A 22,349-nucleotide genomic window follows, 5' to 3' on the forward strand; every position below is an offset into this window, starting at 1 on the left:
TTTTGCACGCCCAATTTTTCAGTTTTTGATTTGTTAAAAAAGTTTGAAATATCCAATAAATGTCGTTCCACTTCATGATTGTGTCCCACTTGTTGTTGATTCTTCACAAAAAAAATACAGTTTTATATCTTTATGTTTGAAGCCTGAAATGTGGCAAAAGGTCGCAAAGTTCAAGGGGGCCGAATACTTTCGCAAGGCACTGTAAATCTCATGAGCCTCTGGAGTCCTGATTCTATATGGAGAATAGTCAGCACTCACCATGTCAGTGTCCAGTTTTGAAGTGGAGGGTGACTGGCAGTGTACAGGGAGAATGTGGCATTGTTTAAAAATCAGTGTTTACTTTTAAAGTGCAGTGAAACTGTGGCAGTGTTCAGTATTCAGTGTTCAGCATGGGGAGACTGGTGCTGATTAGACAGCCAATCCCTTAGGGTCGATTGTGTGTCCAATGAAGGCAGTGAAGTGTTCACAAAACATCCTGACCAGGATTTATTCACTGACAAGTGGAGGTAGAGAGCGAGAGAGAGAGAGAGAGAGAGAGAGAGAGAGAGAGAGAGAGAGAGAGAGAGAGAGAGAGAGAGAGAGAGAGAGAGAGAGAGAGAGAGAGAGAGAGAGAGAGAGAGAGAGAGAGAGAGAGAGAGAGAGAGAGAGAGAGTGAGTGTGAGTGTGAGTGTGAGTGAGTGTGAGTGTGAGTGTGAGTGTGAGAGAAAGGAGTAATGTTCAAGTGCTGTCCAATTAAGTGTCAAATTAAAGTAACTAATTTGCTCAAGTGGCAAAAGATTACTCAGCCACCCAAGTGAGAAATGCCTTTTTGGTACCTAAGAGGTATAATGGTTCAATGTCACAGCATTGGGTTTACATGGATTCACATTCATTCAAATGTAATGCATGGTAGACTATATACAGTGCATTCGGAAAGTATTCAGACCCCTTGACTTTTTCCACATCTTGATACGTTACAGCCTTATGCTCATCAATCTACACACAACACCCCATAATGACAAAGTGAAAACAGGTTTGCAGAAATTTTGTACATTTATTAAAAATAAAAATCGGTTTCATTATTTAAATATTCAGACCCTTTATTATGAGATTCGAAATTGAGCTCAGGTGCAAACTGTTTTTAATGTAATTTAACTAAGCAAGTCAGTTAATTAAGAAGAACCAATTCTTATTTACAATGACGACCTACCAAAAGGCAAAAGTCATCCTGTGGGGATGGGAGCTGGGATAAAATATATAAAAAATATATATATATATATATATATATATATATATATATATATATATGACAAAACACACATCACGACAAGAGAGACACCACAATGCTACATTAAGAGAGACCTTAGACAACAACATAGCAAGGCAGCAACACATGACAACACAGCATGGTAGCAACACAACATAACAACAACATGGTAGCAACACAACATGGCGGTGGCATAACATGGTAGCAGCACAAATCATGGTACAAACATTATTGGGCACAGACATCAGCACAAAGGGCAAGAAGGTAGATACAACAATACATCACGAGAAGCAGCCACAACTGTCAGTAAGAGTGTCCATCTTTGAATGAAGAGATGGAGAAAAACCTGTCCAGTTAGTGTGTTTTTTGCAGCTCAGTCCAGTCGCTAGCTGCAGTGAACTGAAAAGAGGAGCAACCCAGGGATATGTGTGCTTTGGGGACCTTTAACAGAATGTGACTGGCAGAACAGGTGTTGTATGTGGAGGATGAGGGCTGCAGTAGGTATCTCAGATAGATGGGAGTGGGGACTAAGAGGGTTTTATAAATAAGCATCAACCAGTTGATCTTGAGATGGGTATACAGAGATGACCAGTTTACAGAGGAGTATAGAGTGCGGTGATGTGCCTTATAAGGAGCATTGTTGAGCAAAGTACAGTGAATGGAGAAAAGTACGGAGCAAAGTACAGAGAGATCCTTGGTGAAAATCTGCTTCAGAACGCTTCGACCTCAGATAAGGGCGAAGGTTCACCTTCTAACAGGACAACAACACGAAGCACACAGCCAAGACAATGCAAGAGTGGCTTTGGGATACGTCTCTGAATGTCCTTGAGTGGCCCAGCCAGAGCCCGGACTTGAACCCGATCGAACATCTCTGGAGAGACATGTAAATAGCTGTGCAGCGATGCTCCTAATCCAACCTGACAGAGCTTGAGAAGATCTGCAGAGAAGAATGGGAGAAACTCCCCAAATACAGGTGTGCCAAGCTTGTAGCATCATACCCAAGAAGATTCTAGGCTGTATCACTGCCAAAGGTCTTTCAACAAAGTACTGAGTGAAGGGTCTGAATACTTATGTAAATGTGATATTTACGTTTTTTTTACATTTGCAAAAATTTGCAAAGATTTCTAAAAAACGTTTTTTTGCTTTGTCATTGTGGGGTATTGATGGGGGGGGATCATTTTGATACATTTTAGAATAAGACTGTAACATAACAAAATGTGAAAAAAGTCAAGGGGTCTGAATACTTTCCGAATGCACTTTCCGAATTCCAATCAGTTTCATGAGGACACAAGTGTCCATCACATTGGTGATCTACCAATTGATACAAATTATTATCGTAATTGACTTGAATATTTGGCATACCAGGATATTATTAAAAATTAAAAATACATCATTACAGCAGAGTATCGGAATATTATTTTAGCTGATTTTTATATCTATATGTTGACAGCAGGTATCGACTCTAAAGGTTTCCACACTGTCTACGCAAACAGAGCCGACAGAGGTCCGTTTGTGTCGCTCTCTATGTAGTTCTACGTACATTTATTTGTGAGGGCGATTTTTTTTTTACCTGATGCAAATGGACCTCCGTCGGCTCCGTAAGCATAGACTATGTAGAAACCTTCAGACCCAAAAACGTTTTTTTTTTTTATATGTAGCGAAAATTATCTGTTCCTGCGCCAAAACTCTGTCCTCCTTTTTCTTTTCAAATGGCAAGGAAACATGTTTTCATAACTTTTATTTTCATGACTGAGCAAAATTGTTTGGACCATCAAAACGGAATGAAATTGCAGTATCAAATCCCAATCATCACCTACGGTTTGTGATAATATCGTATTGTGTGGTCCTACTGCAGTCAACTCTTTCCAACACATTACGTGAAGCTTGACATTCTATTATTGTAATATCACCAACTATTTAGTATGTTAAAGACCAGCTTGCTTTCCGCTGCTCCAGCTTGCTTTCCGTTGGATCGTCAAGCCACGGCTAATCCCTGTGGTGGGACTCTGTTTTCTATCTCTCTGATTTAGTGAAAGTGACAAGTGCTATCCCCACAATACTGCAAAAAAAATGTGTTGTTCTCTCTAGACCTGTGGGGCAGGCAGGTGTCAGTGCTTTGTTCCAGCTGACTCTTAATTGCCAGCGGTTGAAGCAATCAGTAGAACTTGATTGGTGTGATATTGGATTTGCTCTTTAAGAAGCTATAAAACTATAAACACTATAAGCCAGACTCGTTGCTTTACTGGACACAGGGTCATGCAGAATGATGGGTTGACAGTGGAAAGGAAAACTGATTCAGTCTGACTAATCAGAGTTACACACTCCAATTTTGATTTAACTGAATTGGACGAGCACTTGAGGCAACAGAGAAGTGGCTTGAAATTAGATGAGGCTCCTGAGGGACGTCACACAATTGTGACACCGAAGTGTTAATATACAGTGTTTGTCTCTCTAGAGGTCTTGGGAAGATCCAGTGACCTAGAGGCTGGCCAGTTATTGAATGACACGGTTATGACATCGAATGGACAGACAATGATGGACCTCCTTCCAAACAGCCTGGTAAAGCATGTTTTAAATAAACCATTGAATTAGATGAACACTCATACAAAAAAGGCACACAGAGGAGATTTAAAAATGTATAAACCTCTTAAAGAGCCACTCCGTTGACATTAACATTTAGACGTTTTGAAAGGAAAGGAAATAATCAATATACTGTGCGGCACCCTATCTGAGAGGGTCCGTTGCCGTTTAAAACCTCTGATTTCTGTTCAATTGTTTCCAAAACCAACTAATGTAACCATGGCATGTGGCCCACTAAACTGTTCATTTTAGTGCACTGTCGGCCAACTAGGTGAAACTTGAGAGACTTGACAGTCACAGTGGTATCTTTAGAACCGCAAAGTCAAAATACTGAGACTATTATGAGACCAGGCATACAGTATCTTCAACCCTCCCAGTAACAATTCAGTGACCTGAATTTGAACCCTTATTCTAAAATGCAGGCCTACAACTGTCTCTGAGCTTGACTGTCTGTATTGCTAGGACTCTCAAGATACACTAAATGACCAAAAGTATGTGGACACCTGCTCTCTGAACATCTCATTCCAAAATGCATAGTCACTTTAACCCTACCTTCCCCTAATTACCTTGACTAACCTGTACCTCCACACATTGACTCGGTACCCTTTATATAGCCTCGCTATTGGTATTCTATTGTGTTACATTTTATTTTTTACTTTAGTTTATTTAGTAAATATTTTCTTAACTCTGTTTCTTGAACTGCATTGTTGGTTAAGGGCTTGCAAATAAGCATTTCACGGTAATGCCTGTTGTATTCAGAATATGTGACAAATGCAATTTGATTTGAATTTGATTTTAAATCATGGGCATTAATATGGAGTGGTTCCCCCTTTGCTGCCATAACAGCCTCCACTCTTCTGGGAAGGCTTTCCACTAGATGATGGAACATTACTGTGGGGACTTGCTTCCATTCGGCCACAAGAGCATTGAGGAGGTCGGGAACGGATGTTGGGCGATTAGGCTTGGCTCGAAGTCGGTGTTCCAATTCATCTCAAAGGTGTTCGATGGGGTTGAGGTCAGGGCTCTGTGCAGGCCAGTCAAGTTCTTCCTTTCTGTATGGACCTCGCTTTGTACATGGGGGCATTGTCATACTGAAACAGGAAAGGGCCTTCCCCAAACTGTTGCCACAAAGTTGGAAGCACAGAATCGTCTAGAATGTCATTGTATGCTGTAGCATTAAGATTTCTCGTCACTGAAACTAAAGGGGCCTAGCCCGAACCATGAAAAACAGCCCCAGACCATTATTCCTCCTCCACTAAACGTTATAGTTGGTACTATGCATATGGGCAGGTAGCGTTCTCCTAGCATCTGCCAAACACAGATTCATCCTTCGGACTACCAGAGGATGAAGCGTGATTCATCACTCCAGAGAACGTGATCCACTGCCCCAGACTCCATTGGTGGTGAGATTAACACCACTCCAGCCAATGCTTGGCATTGCGCATAGTGATCTCACACTTCAATCACACCGACAGCGTCATTGCATTTTGGTACACCAGGAATTCATTCATTTCCAATGGAACACTGCATTTGCCTTGGAGCATTGCGTTGCAGAGGCAGAGGCAGTTGCAGTGCGCTTTGTGTGATGCATACTTTGGATTTATCGAATGTATGCCCCAAACTAGATGTGTAAATGGCTTGATAGAAATGATAGCAGTTGAATGTTGAAATTTTGTTGCACACATATCCAGATTATGGTCCGTAACATTTTGCGCAATGACGCTGTCGGTGTGATCAATGCGTTAGGCTTGTGTGAGGCTGCTCGGGCCATGGAAACCCATTTAATGAAGCTCCCCTATTAACAGTTATTGTGCTGAAGTTGCTTCCAGAGGCAGTTTGGAACTCAGTAGTGAGTGTTGCAACCAAGGACAGACGATTTTTACGTGCTACAGCACTCAACACTGAGCTCTACAGTAAGGCCATTCTACTGCCAATGTTTGTCTATGGAGATTGCATCGCTGTGTGCTCTATTATACACCTGTCAGCAACCAGAATCCACTAATTTGAAGAGGTGTCCACATACTTTTGTATATATAGTGTATATAAAAGAGTGGGACTGTAATATTACACACCTGCTGCAAATATTGAGCATATTGAATTTATTGTCTTTGAGTTTCTTGTCTTTAAAGGTGCACTATGCCGAATTCGCTCTGCCATTTCCTGGTTGCTAAAATTCTTATAGTTCACCTAATATCAGTTTAGTGTAGAGAATCATTGTACCATCTTAAAACGCTGTGAAATATTTTTTCCATAGCCAAAAATATTGTATTGTTTGAAGCTGGTATACAAAACTGCAAGTAAAAGACGCAAAAATGAAATTTAACCCATTTAATCCCTATTTTTTCCCAGACAAGAAAATTACTAACCCTTTGAAATAATCAATAATTATTTGGGGGAATTTTCCATGGAAATGTAGGTGAAAAGGCGTGTTTTATGGTCGGTCACAATTGGTGGGATAATGTGATGTATACTGAATTAACATATTTTTGTCCTACAGTCATCAAAATTCTTATCCCAGCCCAGTTATTAACACATTTAAAACTCTGTCACTGGCAGTCTCCAGCATTGTCACTAGAATGCCCCATCACATTCTAGTGTGACTATTTTACATATCAAAAACCCTTATACAACACCGATATGAATACTGAGAGCAAAGACAAAAAACAACAACCATCAACAAATTTCAACATTGTTACCTTATTGTAACATGCATTGTTGCTTTAGTGCAACATGTATTGAAACATTAATATTGCAACTTTATTGGAACATTGTCATTATGACATTTCAGTGCAACATTCACTAACAACTGTATAGCAGTCGTGTGATTACTTCACATTGAACATAAAGGTAACATTTAGGATAGAGGTAGCCTGTAGAGTATGCATTCAAGTAGAGGCCTACACGGAACAAAATAAAATAATATATATATATATATACACACATCATACATACATACAGTACATGCATACATACACATATATATATATATATTTATATATATATATATATATATACGTATATATATATATACTGTATATATATATTCGTTTGTTCATCACTTTGTTCATTACTCTTTTGAACTGTGATCAGTCACACCTACTGTCATACAGGGTCTTGAATCAATTGACCTTCTTTTCCAAAAACATTTCAGTAATTTTGATTGTCTTTTTCACTTTTTCGTTGACTTTTCTTCCGAGAGTCCGTTGTACTGCTTCTCCTCACCCTTTATTGACTATTCTAATTTTCTTGTATTGGCTTTTTCAGTCCTTTTTCATTCACTCTTATCTCCTTTTCTGCTGTCCGTGGTATATCTTGAATCACTCAATGTGCAGTGGCGCTTTGCATTTCTCACATGCATAGGTAGTGCGTTTGTCACAATGACGACATCTCTGGAACCGGTGCATTGTGTTGATTGGCCAGTGAGAAGTTTTGTCATATCTTGCCTGATCTTCAACAGTAGCAGCCATTAGAGATCTCCTTCTGTGGCTCAGTGGTTTCGTGACAAACCTTTGCATATTTGGGCTGTATACTATGTGTTTTGGAATCACGTAGGTGCCAGGCCTCTTCGATTGTTTGAACACTTGATCTTTATTTTTGACCACCTGCAGCTTTACCCTTGGCTCTTCTGGCTGGCCCCTATGGCGGGTAGAGGCCCTTGGCTCTTCTGACTGGACCCTCTGGCGGGTGAGGCCCTTGGCTCTTCATTATCAACAATGGAGGGGGTGGTAAGGGGTAGGTCATCATCACTGATAACGTTGTTCCTGTCATGATCTGTTTGCATAGGTTTGGTTCAGCATATGGATTCAACAGTCTGGCTGGCTAATGGCCTGTCTCCCCCTCATAGACCATATCTGACCTGTTGCTATCACAATCACTGAGGACAGCATCTCTCATTTTGAGGGATAACTGCAATGTTGCATGCCTTGTCTGGGCGGTCACCTAGATCAAACATATCCAGAACTTGACTCAAAGTGAAACTAAAAGAAAGAACAGAGTAGAAAGTTAGGTAGAACAATAACTATGTATGTGTATACCTAGATGCAATGTGTTATTCCGCAGTTCACTATTGTTGCCGTCAACAAGTTTACTCATTCTGTGACCACACTGAACAAAGCTGAGTAATTGCAAATGCATATATCAATACTAGACAACTTATATATGATATGTACCAAAAATATTTGTCCTATCTTTATGTTAACATACTTTACTAACCTTTTGTTTAGGAGCTTTGATGCGGCCATCCTCTTCTCATGGTGCAACCAGGAAGTAAACAGCTCTGGTAATGTGACAATTTACACTAAACATGTGACACATGACACATGTGACACTGCACCTTTATTATTTCAATATTTGCTGGAAACGCATTGATACATCATTCAGTAAAAAAAATTGAGCCTTATAACTGAAAGTTTTGTACGGTCACTATTGTGACTGATGGGATTAAATAGGTTAAGACTGGGAAGCTAGGAAATAGTGCACACATTGAACAGATCTACCACTTCTTACACTTGCTTTCAATGAGATTGACAGATCTATAACTTCAATTTCTATATGAATTTGGTTGGGTAGCCCAAAGAGTTACAAATAGCAGCTTTAAAGGCTGTGATGCTGGTGTAAAGAATGTCACGTTGCTTGCGTAGCCAGTACCACTTCCTCCTGATTCAATTGACACAGAGGCACAACCCCAGGACCTCTGTCTTGCAAGCACACGTGACCACCCTCTTATCAGTCGACACGTACATTTCATACACCCCTATGTCCTTCACTGGCTGTTTTTATTTTATTTATTTTTTTATCCTAACACACCACATCTCTCCCTGCCCAGAAGCTTTTAACAGTCTAATAAATGTTAAGACATGAACTCTTTCAATATTACCAGAGATTTCATGTCAAATTTGACTAGTATTTTACATTTTGCAGAGTTTGCTGCTTTTTCGAACATAACATTTTTAAATATGCCCTGAAGAACTGTGGAAGAAACACACATATATTCCTCATTACTAAACATAACTCATAATATCTCAGTGACGAGCAAAATATATATTGATTATCCTTACTGACATGTTCAGGTCATTACATGGTGTAAATGAGTGAATTACATTATACTGCCTGTTTTTCAAAGCATTGAAAATAGGAACTTTTTAAAATATTTATGGCAAAGTTGGTAGCACAATTATTCCAAACCATTTACAGCAGATTAATGTGTTGTCCTACCTAACTGCTACTTTTTAAACCATTCATGTGAAACCAAGCTTTCAGCAAACGCAATGTCCCTATTATGCTTATCTAAAGTACCTTATATGTGAACGCTATGGGAGTAAACAATGTGCTGCCTTGGATGTTGGCGTATTGAAACTCAGTTGGCACTGAGCAGATATAATGCAAATGATGCAAGCAACACTGCACAAACTTACAACAATAACAAACAGTTTATTCCACGGACTTGAGATGTTTCTGACCATCGATTTGTCATTTTAGCTGGTCTCTTGTTTCCTTGTTGTTCATTTAGCTGCTTTAGCAATTGTTTCATTGCTAACCAGTGTCTTGTCCCTTTAACTTGGGCTAACATTATAGTGCTGGATTTGACATCCAGCCTTTTAGAGTACAATATACAGTACATGAGAGTGCATGGGAAGTCTGTGTTCATAGTTTACCCAGAGAAGGATTGGGATGATTAGATTGTTTGGAAAAACCTATGATTGAACACAGTGTTCTAAAACGAGTGTTAATATACAGTTAATAAGCACTTTATAATTGAACACAAACAGGGTTTGAACGTTCACACAACCTTGTTTGAACCCATAACACGGTTACGAAGTGGTAGTGTGATCATAACAACATACAGGAACTCAAGTCCTTCTGTTCACCTGACTTAGAATTCCTCACAATCAAATGTCAACCGAATTATCTACCAAGAGAATTCTCTTTGATTATAATCACAGTCGTGCATATCCCCCCCAAGCAGACACATCGACGGCCCTGAAAGAACTTAATTTGACTCTATGTAAACTGGAAACCACATATCCTGAGGCTGCATTCATTGTAGCTGGGGATTTTGACAAGGCTAATCTGAAAACAAGACTCCCTATATTCTATCAGCATATCGATTGTGCTACCAGGGCTGGTAAAACCCTGGATCATTGTTATTCTAACTTCTGCAACGCATCTAAGGCCCTCCCTCGCCCTCCTTTCAGAAAAGCTGACCACGACTCCATTTTGTTGCTTCCAGCCTATAGACAGAAACTAAAACAGGAAGCTCCCGCGCTCAGGTCTGTTCAACGCTGGTCCGACCAATCTGATTCCAAGCTTCAAGATTGCTTCGATCACGTGGATTGGGATATGTTCCACATTGCGTCAAAAAACTACATTGACGAATACGCTGATTTGGTGAGCGAGTTCATTAGCAAGTGCATTGGCGATGTCGTACCCACAGCAACTATTAAAACATTCCCCAACCAGAAACTGTGGATTGATGGCAGCATCCACGTGAAACTGAAAGCGCGAACCACTGCTTTTAACCAGGGCAAGGTAACCGGAAACATGACCGAATACAAACAGTGTAGCTATTCCCTCCGCAAGGCAATAAAACAAGCTAAGCATCAGTATAGAGACAAAGTAGAGTCGCAATTCAACGGCTCAGACACAAGAGGTATGTGGCAGGGTCTACAGTCAATCACGGATTACAAAAAGAAAACCAGCCCCATCGCGGACCAGGATGTCTTGCTCCCAGACAGACTAAACAACTTCTTTGCTCGCTTTGAGGACAATACAGTACTACTGACACAGCCCGCTACCAAAACCTGCGAACTCTCCTTCACTGCAGCCAACGTGAGTAAAAAATTTAAACGTGTTAACCCTCGCAAGGCTGCGGGCACAGGCGGCATCCCTAGCCACATCCTCAGAGCATGCGCAGACCAGCTGGCTGGTGTGTTTACGGACATATTCAATCAATCCTTATCCCAGTCTGCTGTTCCCACATGCATCAAGAGGGCCACCACTGTTCTTGTTCCCAAGAAAGCTAGGGTAACTGAGCTAAACGACTACCGCCCCGTAGCACTCACTTCCGTCATCATGAAGTGCTTTGAGAGACTAGTCAATGACCATATCACCTTCACCCTACCTGACACCCTAGACCCACTCCAATTTGCTTACCACCCCAATAGGTCCACAGACGAAGCAATCGCAACCACACTGCACACTGCCCTAACCCATCTGGACAAGAGGAATACCATGTGAGAATGCTGTTCATTGACTACAGCTCAGCATTTAACACCATAGTACCCTCCAAACTCGACCCTGAGTCTCGACCCCGCCCTGTGCACCTGGGTACTGGACTTCCTGACGGGCCGCCCCCAGGTGGTGAGGGTAGGTAACAACATCTCCACTCTGCTGATCCTCAACACTGGGGCCCCACAAGGGTGCGTTCTGAGCCCTCTCCTGTACTACCTGTTCACCCACGACTGCGTGGCCATGCACACCTCAAACTCAATCATCAAGTTTGCAGATGACACTACAGTGGTAGGCTTGAATACCAACAACGATGAGACGGCCTACGGGGAGAAGATGAGGGCCCTCGGCGTGTGGTGTCAGGAAAATAACCTCACACTCAACGTCAACAAAACAAAGGAGATGATGGTGGACTTGAGGGTGCACCCCCCTATCCACATCGGTGGGACAGTAGTGGTGAGGGTAGTAAGTTTTAAGTTCCTCGGCATACACATCATGGACAAACTGAATTGGTCCACCAAAACAGACAGCGTGGTGAAGAAGGGGGAGCAGCACCTCTTCAACCTCAGGTGGTTGAAGAAATTCGGCTTGTCACCAAAACCACTCACAAACTTTTACAGATGCACAATCGAGAGCATCCTGTCGGGCTGTATCACCGCCTGGTATGGCAACTGCTCCTTCCACAACCGTAAGGCTCTCCAGAGGGTAGTGAGGTCTACGCTGCATTTTGGTCCTCCTCTCCTTCGACGGAAGAAAGCTGTTACAGAACCACCCACCACACCAGGACCAAGCAGCGTGGAAACGGGCAGGAGCAGGAGAGGCAGCGATGTCAGGATTATTGGACATGGGAGCAGAATCTGGACTATACAACTTGGGAAGAGATAGACAGGTGGGCGGTCGACCCAGGGAGATTGCCGGAGCACGCCTGGGATTCGCTGGAGAAGTGCGAGGAGGGTTACAGGAGAATGGAGTATGCGAAACAAGCACGGCGGCGCGGTAGGAAGCCCGAGAGGCAGCCCCAAAAATGTATTGGTGGGGGCACACAGGGAGTATGGCGAAACCAGGTGGGAGACCTGCACCAACTTCCTGTGCTTACCGGAGAGCGAGAGAGACCGGGCAGGCACCGGGTTATGCTGTGGAGCGCACGGTGTCTCCAGTGCGGGTGCATAGCCCGGTGCGGTACATTCCAGCTCCTCGTATCGGCCGGGCTAGAGTGGGCATCGAGCCAGGTAAGGTTGAGCAGGCTCGGTGCTCAAGAGCTCCATTGCACCTGCACGGTCCGGTCTATCCAGTGCCACCTACACGCACCAGCCCTCTGGTGGCAGCCCCCCACACCAGGCTTCCTGTGCGTGTCCAAAGCCCAGTACTCCCTATTTCTCCTCCCCGCACTTGCCCTGAGGTGTGTGTCCTCGGCCCAGTACCACCAGTGCCGGTACCACGTACCAGGCCTAGAGTGCGCCTCGCCTGTCCAGAGCTGCTAGAGTCTCCCGCCTGTCCAGAGCTGCTAGAGTCTCCCGCCTGTCCAGAGCTGCTAGAGTCTCCCGCCTGTCCAGAGCTGTTAGAGTCTCCCGTCTGTCCAGAGCTGCTAGAGTCTCCCACCCGTCCAGAGCTGCTAGAGTCTCCCGCCTGTCAAGAGCTGCTAGAGTCTCCCGCCTGTCCAGAGCTGCTAGAGTCTCCCGTCTGTCCAGAGCTGCTAGAGTCTCCCGCCTGTCCAGAGCTGCTAGAGTCTCCCGTCTGTCATGAGCCGCCAGAGCCGCCAATCTGCAAGGAGCCGCCAGAGCCGCCAGTCTGCAAGGATCCGCCAGAGCCGCCAGTCTGCAAGAAGCCACCAGAGCCGCCAGTCTGCAAGGATCTTCCAGAGCCGCCAGTCAGCCAGGATCTTCCAGCGCCGCCATTCAGCCAGGATCTGCCAGCGCCGCCATTCAGCCAGGATCTGCCAGAGCCGTCAGTCAGCCAGAAGCTGCCAGAGCCGTCAACCAGCCTGAGCTACCTCTCAGTCCTAAGCTACCCCTCAGGCCTAAGCTACCCCTCAGTCCTGAGCTATCCCTCGGTGATGAGCTACCCCTCGGTCATGAGCTACCTCTCAGTCATGAGCTTCCTCAGTCAGGAGGCACCCCTCAGTCCAGAGGCGCTCCTCAGTCCAGTGGAGCCCTTTGTTAGGGTTCCTAGGCCAAGGTCGGTGGCGAGGGTCGCCACTCAAGGGACGCTAAGGAGGTGGACAAAGACAATGGTAGAGTGGGGTCCACGTCCAGCGCCAGAGCCGAGCACCGCGGACAGATGCCCACCCAGACCCTCCCCTATAGGTTTAGGTTGTGTGGGGGGGGGGGGGGTACTGTCACATTCTGACCATAGTTCTTTTGTGTTTTCCTTGTTTTAGTGTTGGTCAGGACGTGAACTGGGTGAGCATTCTATGTTGTGTGTCTAGTTTGTCCGTTTCTATGTATGGCCTGATATGGTTCTCAATCAGAGGCAGGTGTTAGTCATTGTCTCTGATTGGGAACCATATTTAGGTAGCTTGTTTTGTGTTGGGGTTTGTGGGTGGTTGTTTCCTGTATTTGTGTTCTCTGCATCAGATAGGACTGTTTTGGGTTTTGCCACGTTTTTTATTTTGTATTTGTGTAGTGTTCACGTTATCGTCTTTTATTAAACATGTTGAACACGAACTACGCTGCATTTTGGTCCTCCTCTCCTTCGACGGAAGAAAGCCGTTACACACTGCCTGTTCACCCCACTATCATCCAGAAGGCCAGGTCAGTACAGGTGCATCAAAGCAGGGACCGAGAGACTGAAAAACAGCTTCTATCTCAAGGCCATCAGACTGTTAAACAGCCACCACTAACATTGAGTGGCTGCTGCCATACATGTACAAAATGTATCACTGGCCACTTTAAACAATGCCACTTAATATAATGTTTACATACCCTACATTACTCATCTCATATGTATATACTGTACTCTATACCATCTACTGCATCTTGCCATCTTTATGTAATACATGTATCACTAGCCACTTTAAACAATGCCACTTAATATAATGTTTACATACCCTACATTACTAATCTCATATGTATATACTGTACTCAATACCATCTACTGCATCTTGCCTATGCCGTTCGGTACGTCACTCATTCATATATTTATGTACATATTCTTCATCCCCTTACACTTGTGTGTATAAGGTAGCTGTTGTGAAATTGTTAGGTTAGATTACTCGTTGGTTATTACTGCATTGTCGGAACTAGAAGCACAAGCATTTCACTACACTCGCATTAACATCTGCTAACCATGTGTATGTGACAAATAACATTTGATTTGATTTAGTGTGGACATAGGGCTTCTGTTAAATCACAGTTGAATGTGAGAGGCAAACTCATTGTCTGTGTATATCCTGAAATTATCAAATCAGTCAACCTATCCCGCTATCATAGCCAACATATTGAATTTCTATATCAGTGCCAATTACTAACAAAAAGCTAAACATTTCACTTTGGATCAGTTTAATACCCTGTATTTTGCTTTATGCTAAATGGCCGACTGGATTCAAACCTCTGTCTCCTGTGTGAACCTGCTGGGCTAAAGCTTAGGCATTAGATTGCTGAGCTAGCACAATATCTACTGGACAATTAATTGTATGTTAAAATTTCTCAAAAGAGTTGGCTGGTCAACCATCATCTGTGATCTATTGTTTTCATATTGACACCTGTTAGTATTAATTAATCAGAGGTTGTTATTGTATAATCTCATCAACTACTTTCCTGGATGCTGACAATGATGCATTGGGTGACACGGGTTTTTCTCTATATTATCAATCAGCAGGGTGTTGCTGCTCACCAATGTGGTCTAATTCATCTGGAGAGGTATGGTGATGAAGAGTGAGTGAGTCCACCAACATCACAGGGAAGGACACAAGGCCAAAACAGACAGGAGAGATAGCGTGTCTTATTTTGACATTGATGATCATGTGTCATAACAGAATGGTTCTTACATAACTGGACAAATTGCTTACAAACAGCTTTCCATATTCGAAAAAATGTTCTTCGCTCAAATAAAAATGTATTGTATCATCACACATCTTGGTAGAAGAAACACATTTCAGCTAATATTTGAGAGCAAGTGGCTGCAAACGCTGCATTAATTAATAATTTATTCGACTTTAAAAATGGCACTTGAGTCTTTGGCTCCATTCCAGCAACCCACCCGCAAACTGAATATGATATTATTGCTGTATCCAATATTAGAAGATTGGCTTCGATTGCACAGTTCACAGTTTCCCCTTCATTTATGATCAAAACATTACGGCTAAATAAGTATTGCCACCCAATTACGCATGGACAGAGACAATCCCCACTATGTAGCCAATGTTAACAGTGTAAAGATGCACGGTGAATAAATCAAACAAAATATTGAAATGGTTTAATATCTTACTTGTGGTGTTGTACTTCACCCCGTTGATGTACTCTGGACAGGGTCTCTCCATCATCCGTCCGGTGTTGCTCCTTGGCCAACATGTTCCAATCTCATCAGTTGTGGCATTGCAATACAAACCTTTAAATAAATAAAAAAAGGCGTTTAAATAATGATAATTAATTGCCCAAGACTACAAGGGAAAGCATTAACCATTGATGACAGTGTCAAAATCCCCCCAACTCGTACCGTCATAATCCATCAAAGAGAACGATGCGTTTTCGTAGAAAGTGTCTTGAAAGGCATCCATCAAACTACAGTTTGGGTCCCCAAACTCCCCAAAGATGATTTGGTAAATTGTAGCATCCATGGTTCAATTGATACGTTAAATCAAAGAGCTAGGCTTGAAGTCCGAAAGGCTCCTAACACGTTGCCTACTACGTGCATGTGTTTCATCCAAAATAGAATGCCAAGAAATAGTGCGCCCGTTTCAAACCCGTGGAAAGCTGCTCGTCCAATTGACTCACTCGGAATTCTGACTCCACGTAGGCTACTCGAGAGTTTCCTTCTCTCTCCTACTCTCCCTGTACAATCAGATCGATGCAGTGAGCTTCAGCCAACTAGCACAAATTCATAATCGTTCTGTGGAATTATGCACAAATGATCAAAGTTAGTTAAATTCATACAGAAAGACGATGTATTTTACACACTACCCATCTGTTATGTCTCATGACAGCCGGTGTCAGTGAGCTATTGAGACAAATGCGTCCAATCTGGTAGCAGTGGCTGATCCAATGTTCTAATGGAAGCACTGTTGGAAACGATATTTTATCATTTTTTTCATCAACCTTTTAGTAAAAAGAGTAAAGGTATTTTCTTTAGGTACATATGAGGGGGGGGGTGAAGGAAGGAGCAGGAGGGGGGAAAGGGGGGCATTGAAACAGGTTATGGATACATCCCAGACATGATGTGGGTGACATAAATGTTACCTTAAATAGTTTTCAGTGGCATGTCGCCTAGAGAATATATAAATATCTATATTCTATTTATATGTTTAAATCCAAAACACACATCAATTCAAGAAAATGGTTTTAAACTAACTACAGTCTGTTTTCCTCTCAGAATCCCATCAAAGGGACCCTTTCTGACTAATCTCTTATTTTATTTAAAAATAAGATCATTTTTGTAACAGTTAGTCAGATTACTATCAGATTAGGTTTTCCATACCTCTGAGTTATGCCAAGCACTGTTGTGAGATTCAGAATTCCCTAATATAATTTGCGTTATCCATCCAAAGTTCTGACTGCAGGGAAAAGTGTTTATTCCAATGTATTTTTAAGTCGACCTATCTATTTTGTGTGGGTGAAAAAAAAATCTGTTAGGTTGATAAAGGAATTAACATTAAACGGTTGTGAAATTGCATGAAAAATGTGTCAAACAAACTTTTGAAGATGTCACTTTTGAAATAAATGTTCACAAAGCTTTTGATGAAGCTTATGATAAATGTCCTGTAGGAACACTTTCTCCAATGCTTTCTGTATTACATATGTATCACAGACCGATGATCTATCTGTTTATTTGTTCAATTAGACTCATGACCTTTATCTAAATGAGAGAGTTCTCAGCTTTGCACTGGACTCGCACATACAATTACTGTTCCATCTCATTTACTGTAATATGCAGTCTAGACACGTATTAGGAGATCTGAAACATACACGTCCATCCGTCCCCCAACCCAGCTTTGTGAGTGTCAACTTCAGCACAGAGTAGCCTAGTGGAGGAAGTTTTAATTGCCCATGTCTATTAATAGCACCACCTAAATGTTAATGTATTCCCCCAGAGCAGGCTACCAGCTATGGAATTAGACTAGATATCATTATCACCATCATGATGATGATGACCATTATTAATTTACTTGTTATGCTCCATATTCCATTAGGCTAATGGGGGAAGCAGATAAGTAAACAAGTCTGTAAATAACATTGATTGTCGTCCCTGCACATCCAATTTATAGGCCTTAGGCACAGTATTCACATATTGGCTGTCATACTATATCGCCTGTGGTTCTGCTGTGAAATGTTCAGACTGGTTGAAAGTAAGTCTTTAATCTAACTGCACTGTCCAATGTACAGTAGCATGCAGTAGCAATTTACAATAGCAAGAATACCATGCTATTGTTTGAGGGGAGTGCACAGTTATGAACTTGAAAATGTATTCATAACTGATTTAAACAAAACTGCCAAGTGATCATTAATTAGAGTTTTTCAGGGTTATTCCCTGAATGCAGAACCGTAAATTAAGAAGGCGTTATGAATATTGACTGATATGGCTTTATGAAAATAAAGTGGCTGTGGTATAATACAATTATATTTCAGTTTGAATAAAACTAATAGAAATGCATTTGATTGCTTTTCGAAGAGCATGTTGAAGGAACAATTATTTGTTTTTAATATCTTTTGCCTAAAAAGGATTTTAAACAAATAGCCTGTGGTGGTCTGTATACTTTGGGACAATAGGCTAGACCTGCAGTCATCAACTCTGTGCATCTTAGTGTAGTCTGTGCATGTCCAATAAAATATGCATTCTCTCATCTGCTGAGGAAAGGTAAAGGTAAACCCTTCTGGGTTTTCTGCTTCAAAAGTCTTGAAGTGAAGATGAGAGACATTACATCAGGGTTGCAAAGTTGGATAAAAATACTTGCAAATATAGGAGACCGATGGATCCCAGAGCCGCCTTGAGACCGTAAGGTTGTGAATCAGTCCTGCACAGCTTTCACCTCTCATCGTATATTTCAGATGAAGAATGCATTGGCTCATAATGTCTGATAAATTAAGGAACCTCTACGGGATCGGATATGGGCAGTAAGCTTAAATTCTTGTTAGTAAACCAATTAGGCTCATTTGGGCAGACTTGATACGAAACTTTGAACAGAAATGCAATGATTCATTGGATCAGTCAGTGAACAAAATCTAAATTGTGCCTAAACTGGAATAATACATTGTAGCCTTTCTCTTGCATTTCAAACATGATGGAAAAACAAAACAAAAAAACACCAGATCTAGTGTGTTATATTCTCCTACATTAATTTCACATTTCCACAAACTACAAAGTGTTTACTTTCAAATGGTATCAAGAATATGCATATCCTTGCTACAGGAATTTAGATTTGGGTATGTCAATTTGGGCAAAAAATTGTAAAAAAAAGGGTCCGATCCTTAACAGATGAGAGAAGACCTAGATTTAATCTACTGGCGCCATGGACCATCTAAACCAGGTGAATTGAATGTGTTGAGTTTTTGGTAACTTTATATAGTTTATCATCATAACAGGTCTTCCTGGTAACTCTTTATATTTCATCATAACAGTGAGAAGTGAGGACCATTTGAGGATAACAAAAGAAACCAGCAATTTAATAATATATTCTTCCTTCTAGAGTCAACTTGTCTGACCTAATTTTAAACACTGACTGTCATACTTTATCTGCAAGCCCAGATCCTGACGTTCTTTGTGCTGGTTCAAAGAGACAGATTTGATTCAGTTGTCTGATTGACAAAGACTGAGTCTTCTAGGCCCGGCGGACAGAGAGAGAATCTGCAGATTTTCACTCAGTAAGGTGTTGCCCAGAGCAAGGGCACAATGGGCTGGAAAAACAGATTGCGGAATCATGCAGGTAGGAGACACAGCACGAATGAGGAAGAAGCAGCTGAAAGAGTTATTGCCATTGTTCTGTATCAATTGGCTTCATGTCAGATACTACATAATGTTTCCCCTAGGATTTTTTTTGCAGCGGTGGCAGAATTAGTGGGTTGGGGGGATACAGACCAATACAAAAGTCTCTATTGTAATAGATACATGATTGTAGAATCTCTCTGACAAAGTGCTGTTTTTTCACGATGCATCTAACTTATGTTTTAGACTTGATCTAAAATAAGCAGGGAGAGGGAGCTTTTAGTTTGACATGCTAGTGAGAATACAGGAGCAGAAGATGCCTTTTTCAAATAATCCTGTCAACAGGAATGATGATTAATGCTCTCTGTGTGTAACAGTGTTACTTCCGTTCCTCTCCTCGCCCCAACCTGGGCTTGAACCAGGGATGCTCTTAACACATCAACAACTGCCTCCCACAAAGCATTGTTACCTATCGCTCCACAAAAGCATCAGCTCTTGCAAACAATTAGGTCTCAGAGCGAGTGACATCACAGATAGCGCACAACACAAGCTAGCCATTTCACACCGGTTACATGTGGAGGAGAGAAATAAGAATTTTCTCTCATAACACACGTGTAATTCATTATTTGTCATCTCCAAATCTTGCTGAAATGTTTATCCACATCCAACAGGCTAAATACATTGGAAAATAATTTGACATGTTGTGCTAGGAGGCCAGACTATTCCCATATTCCTTCATTTACGATATTCCGGGGGGAAAAACATTTATGACACAATAAAGCTGTTGGTATTTACATGTCTCCATGTCCCAAAAATAGTTGGCTACAGCAACACTGACTCATTCCTCACATATTATGAAGCTAGGTTAATTTCACGCTCGCAAACGAACAACCAAGTCTGTGTAAAACCCCAGACATCCAACACTCTTGGAATAAGTGCTGCTCAAGCATATTAATTGGTATGACTATGACTTAGAACACTGAAGGTGGATGTGATTATTAATACTAGTTAATTATGCCAATGAACATCCTCTAGTGAAATTATCTGCCTTGGCTTAAGCAGTGCTTGTCATTCAATCAGCCCGTTGTGCACACCAATGAGTGTTACCTCAGTCTTGTTGCGTGACAAAGCTACTTTGGGGTATGTGCTCTGACTGAGCGTCACTCTAATTCTTCAGTCAAGAAATAAAGTAAAGTCATTAACAGGCTGTAAAGAACAAACACTCATTGTGTTCCCCACTTTCATTCATATTTGACATTACCTGTGACATTGTAGAGTGCGGAGAGAGCCTCACAGTATTTCTGTAGCAGGGCAAGCAGGGAGAGCTGGGAGAGCTGCTCACACAATGTACTGGGCTGGAAAGGAAGGAGAAGAAGAAAAATAAAGTGCATGTGAGCAATTTGATGAATGAATGTAAATATGAATTTACTCTGTAAGTGTTCTATGATTAGGGATGCAAATAGGCTTTTTTATTCATCTCAATCATTTTGACAAACGGTTCAAATCTGGCAACAAATGCATTGCATTAAGGATTTTTAAAAATGTCATATTAGTCATGGTGGTATTACCTAGCTATGGTGAATAACCAAACAGACAGTAGGTAGATCTGAAGGTTAATTTAGCTGTGGTTCTAATCAGAGGCAGTCGACAGTGTGTCCCTCCTGTCCTCAGGTAATGCAATGACTCCTGCTAATGTAATGTACCCACCTGACTAAGTTCATTTGGCAGGCAGGAGGACTCTACAGAAGCATGTGTGCAGCTTATCAGAGAGACCCTCCCCTCCCAGACAGACTGGCTGGCCTGACCCCATGACTTGCTCCTCTGGGTGATGTGAAGGCATGGCAGAGCACAGTAACAGGGTAGCAACGTGAGCTCCCACATGGCTGAGTTTGGGTGTGGGCCAAAATATAAGCCTCATCTTTATCCATACCTCTTCTCTACCATTCCCTATTCTCCTCCCCTATCCTGTCCTCTCCTCTCTCCTCCTCTCCCCTCTACTCTCCTCCCCTGCTCTCTAACAACCTCTACCTCCACTGGTGGTCAGATATGACAGTGTGGCAAATGTGGCAACAAGAGGTTACAGATGTTTGTGTGTGGGCCAAAGCAGCATCCGCTTCTCCTCTATCCCTCCCTTTTTGACGGGCACTGACTGGTGGTCAGATTAGATAGTGGGCAAGGTAAGCCCTCATTTTATAGCTGGGGGGCCAGCTGTGTTCTGTAAAATGAATGTCATTTTTTGGAGGGAGCGGGGGACAAGAACAGGCTGGAGCACAAAGGAAGCTGAGGGTAGAAGGGCAGCTGCAGCATTAAGGTCTCCTCTGGGGTTGGACTGAGATCTCTGGGGGGTTCTGGGGGTTGTGGTGGACGAAGTTGTTCTAAGGACGCTGTCTGAAGAGTCTATTACAGGGCAGGTCAGGGCTGTTTCACATGTTGCGTAGTCATACTAACTTACAATCTTTCACCCTGCAAGAGAGTTTGTCACATTAATGATGTACCGCTGCAGCAACAAAGATATTTAAAAAATGCAACATATTAATGCTCCCTAATATGGGGTTGCAGAATTCTGGGAACATTTAATAAATTCCCTGGTTTACCCGAAATCCCGGTTGGAGGATTCGGGGAATCAGCAGGGAATAAGCAGGAAATCCATAAACCTCCAAACAGGATTTCTGGAAAACCAGGGAATTTATTGAAAGTCACGGAATTTTGCAACCTCACTCACAACTGTAGCTCTGGACTTGAGGAATTACATAACAGCACAGCAAGCCTAATTAGAATGCTCAGCTGACTGCTGCTGCTGTCACAGTGCTCCCTCCCCTCTAGTATATACATACAGCAACTTCAGAAAGTATTCATCACGCCCCTGACTTTTTCTGCAGTTTGCTGTGTTTCAGTCTGAATTTAAAATGTTTTAAATTGAGATTTTGTTTCACTGGTTTACACACAAAACCCTATAATGTCAAAGTGGAATTATGCTTTAGGAAATGTGTAAAAATGTATTAAAAATGAAAAGCTGAAATGTTGAGTCAATAAGTATTCAACCCTTTAATTATGGCCGAAATAAGTTCAGGAGTAGAAATATACTTAGTAAGTCACATAATAAGTTGCATGGACTCACTCTGTGTGCAATAATATTGTTTAACATGATTTTGGAATGACTACCTGATTTCTGTACCCCACACATACAATTATCAGTATGGTCCCTCATTCGAGCAGGGAATTT

At 42.1% G+C, this 22,349-nt stretch overlaps 1 protein-coding gene across 2 annotated transcripts in view; it reads right to left on the reverse strand.

Annotated features, from left to right (window-relative positions):
- LOC124009703 (corticotropin-releasing factor receptor 2) overlaps positions 1-22,349 on the reverse strand; it is a 76,049-nt gene that overhangs the window by 51,836 nt on the left and 1,864 nt on the right. Inside the window, exons 2-3 of one of the 2 annotated variants that reach the window (XM_046321781.1) lie at positions 20,388-20,481; positions 15,479-15,598 (exon numbers count right to left, since the gene is read on the reverse strand). In XM_046321781.1, the coding sequence (XP_046177737.1) occupies positions 15,479-15,598; positions 20,388-20,481 (214 nt within the window). Of the gene's footprint in view, positions 1-15,478; positions 15,599-15,706; positions 15,905-20,387; positions 20,482-22,349 lie in introns of those variants that run through there. The other variant, XM_046321782.1, reaches the window with a different exon arrangement.

The sequence above is a fragment of the Oncorhynchus gorbuscha genome, linkage group LG22 (genome assembly GCF_021184085.1).
Source record: "Oncorhynchus gorbuscha isolate QuinsamMale2020 ecotype Even-year linkage group LG22, OgorEven_v1.0, whole genome shotgun sequence".
NCBI lineage: Eukaryota > Metazoa > Chordata > Actinopteri > Salmoniformes > Salmonidae > Oncorhynchus > Oncorhynchus gorbuscha.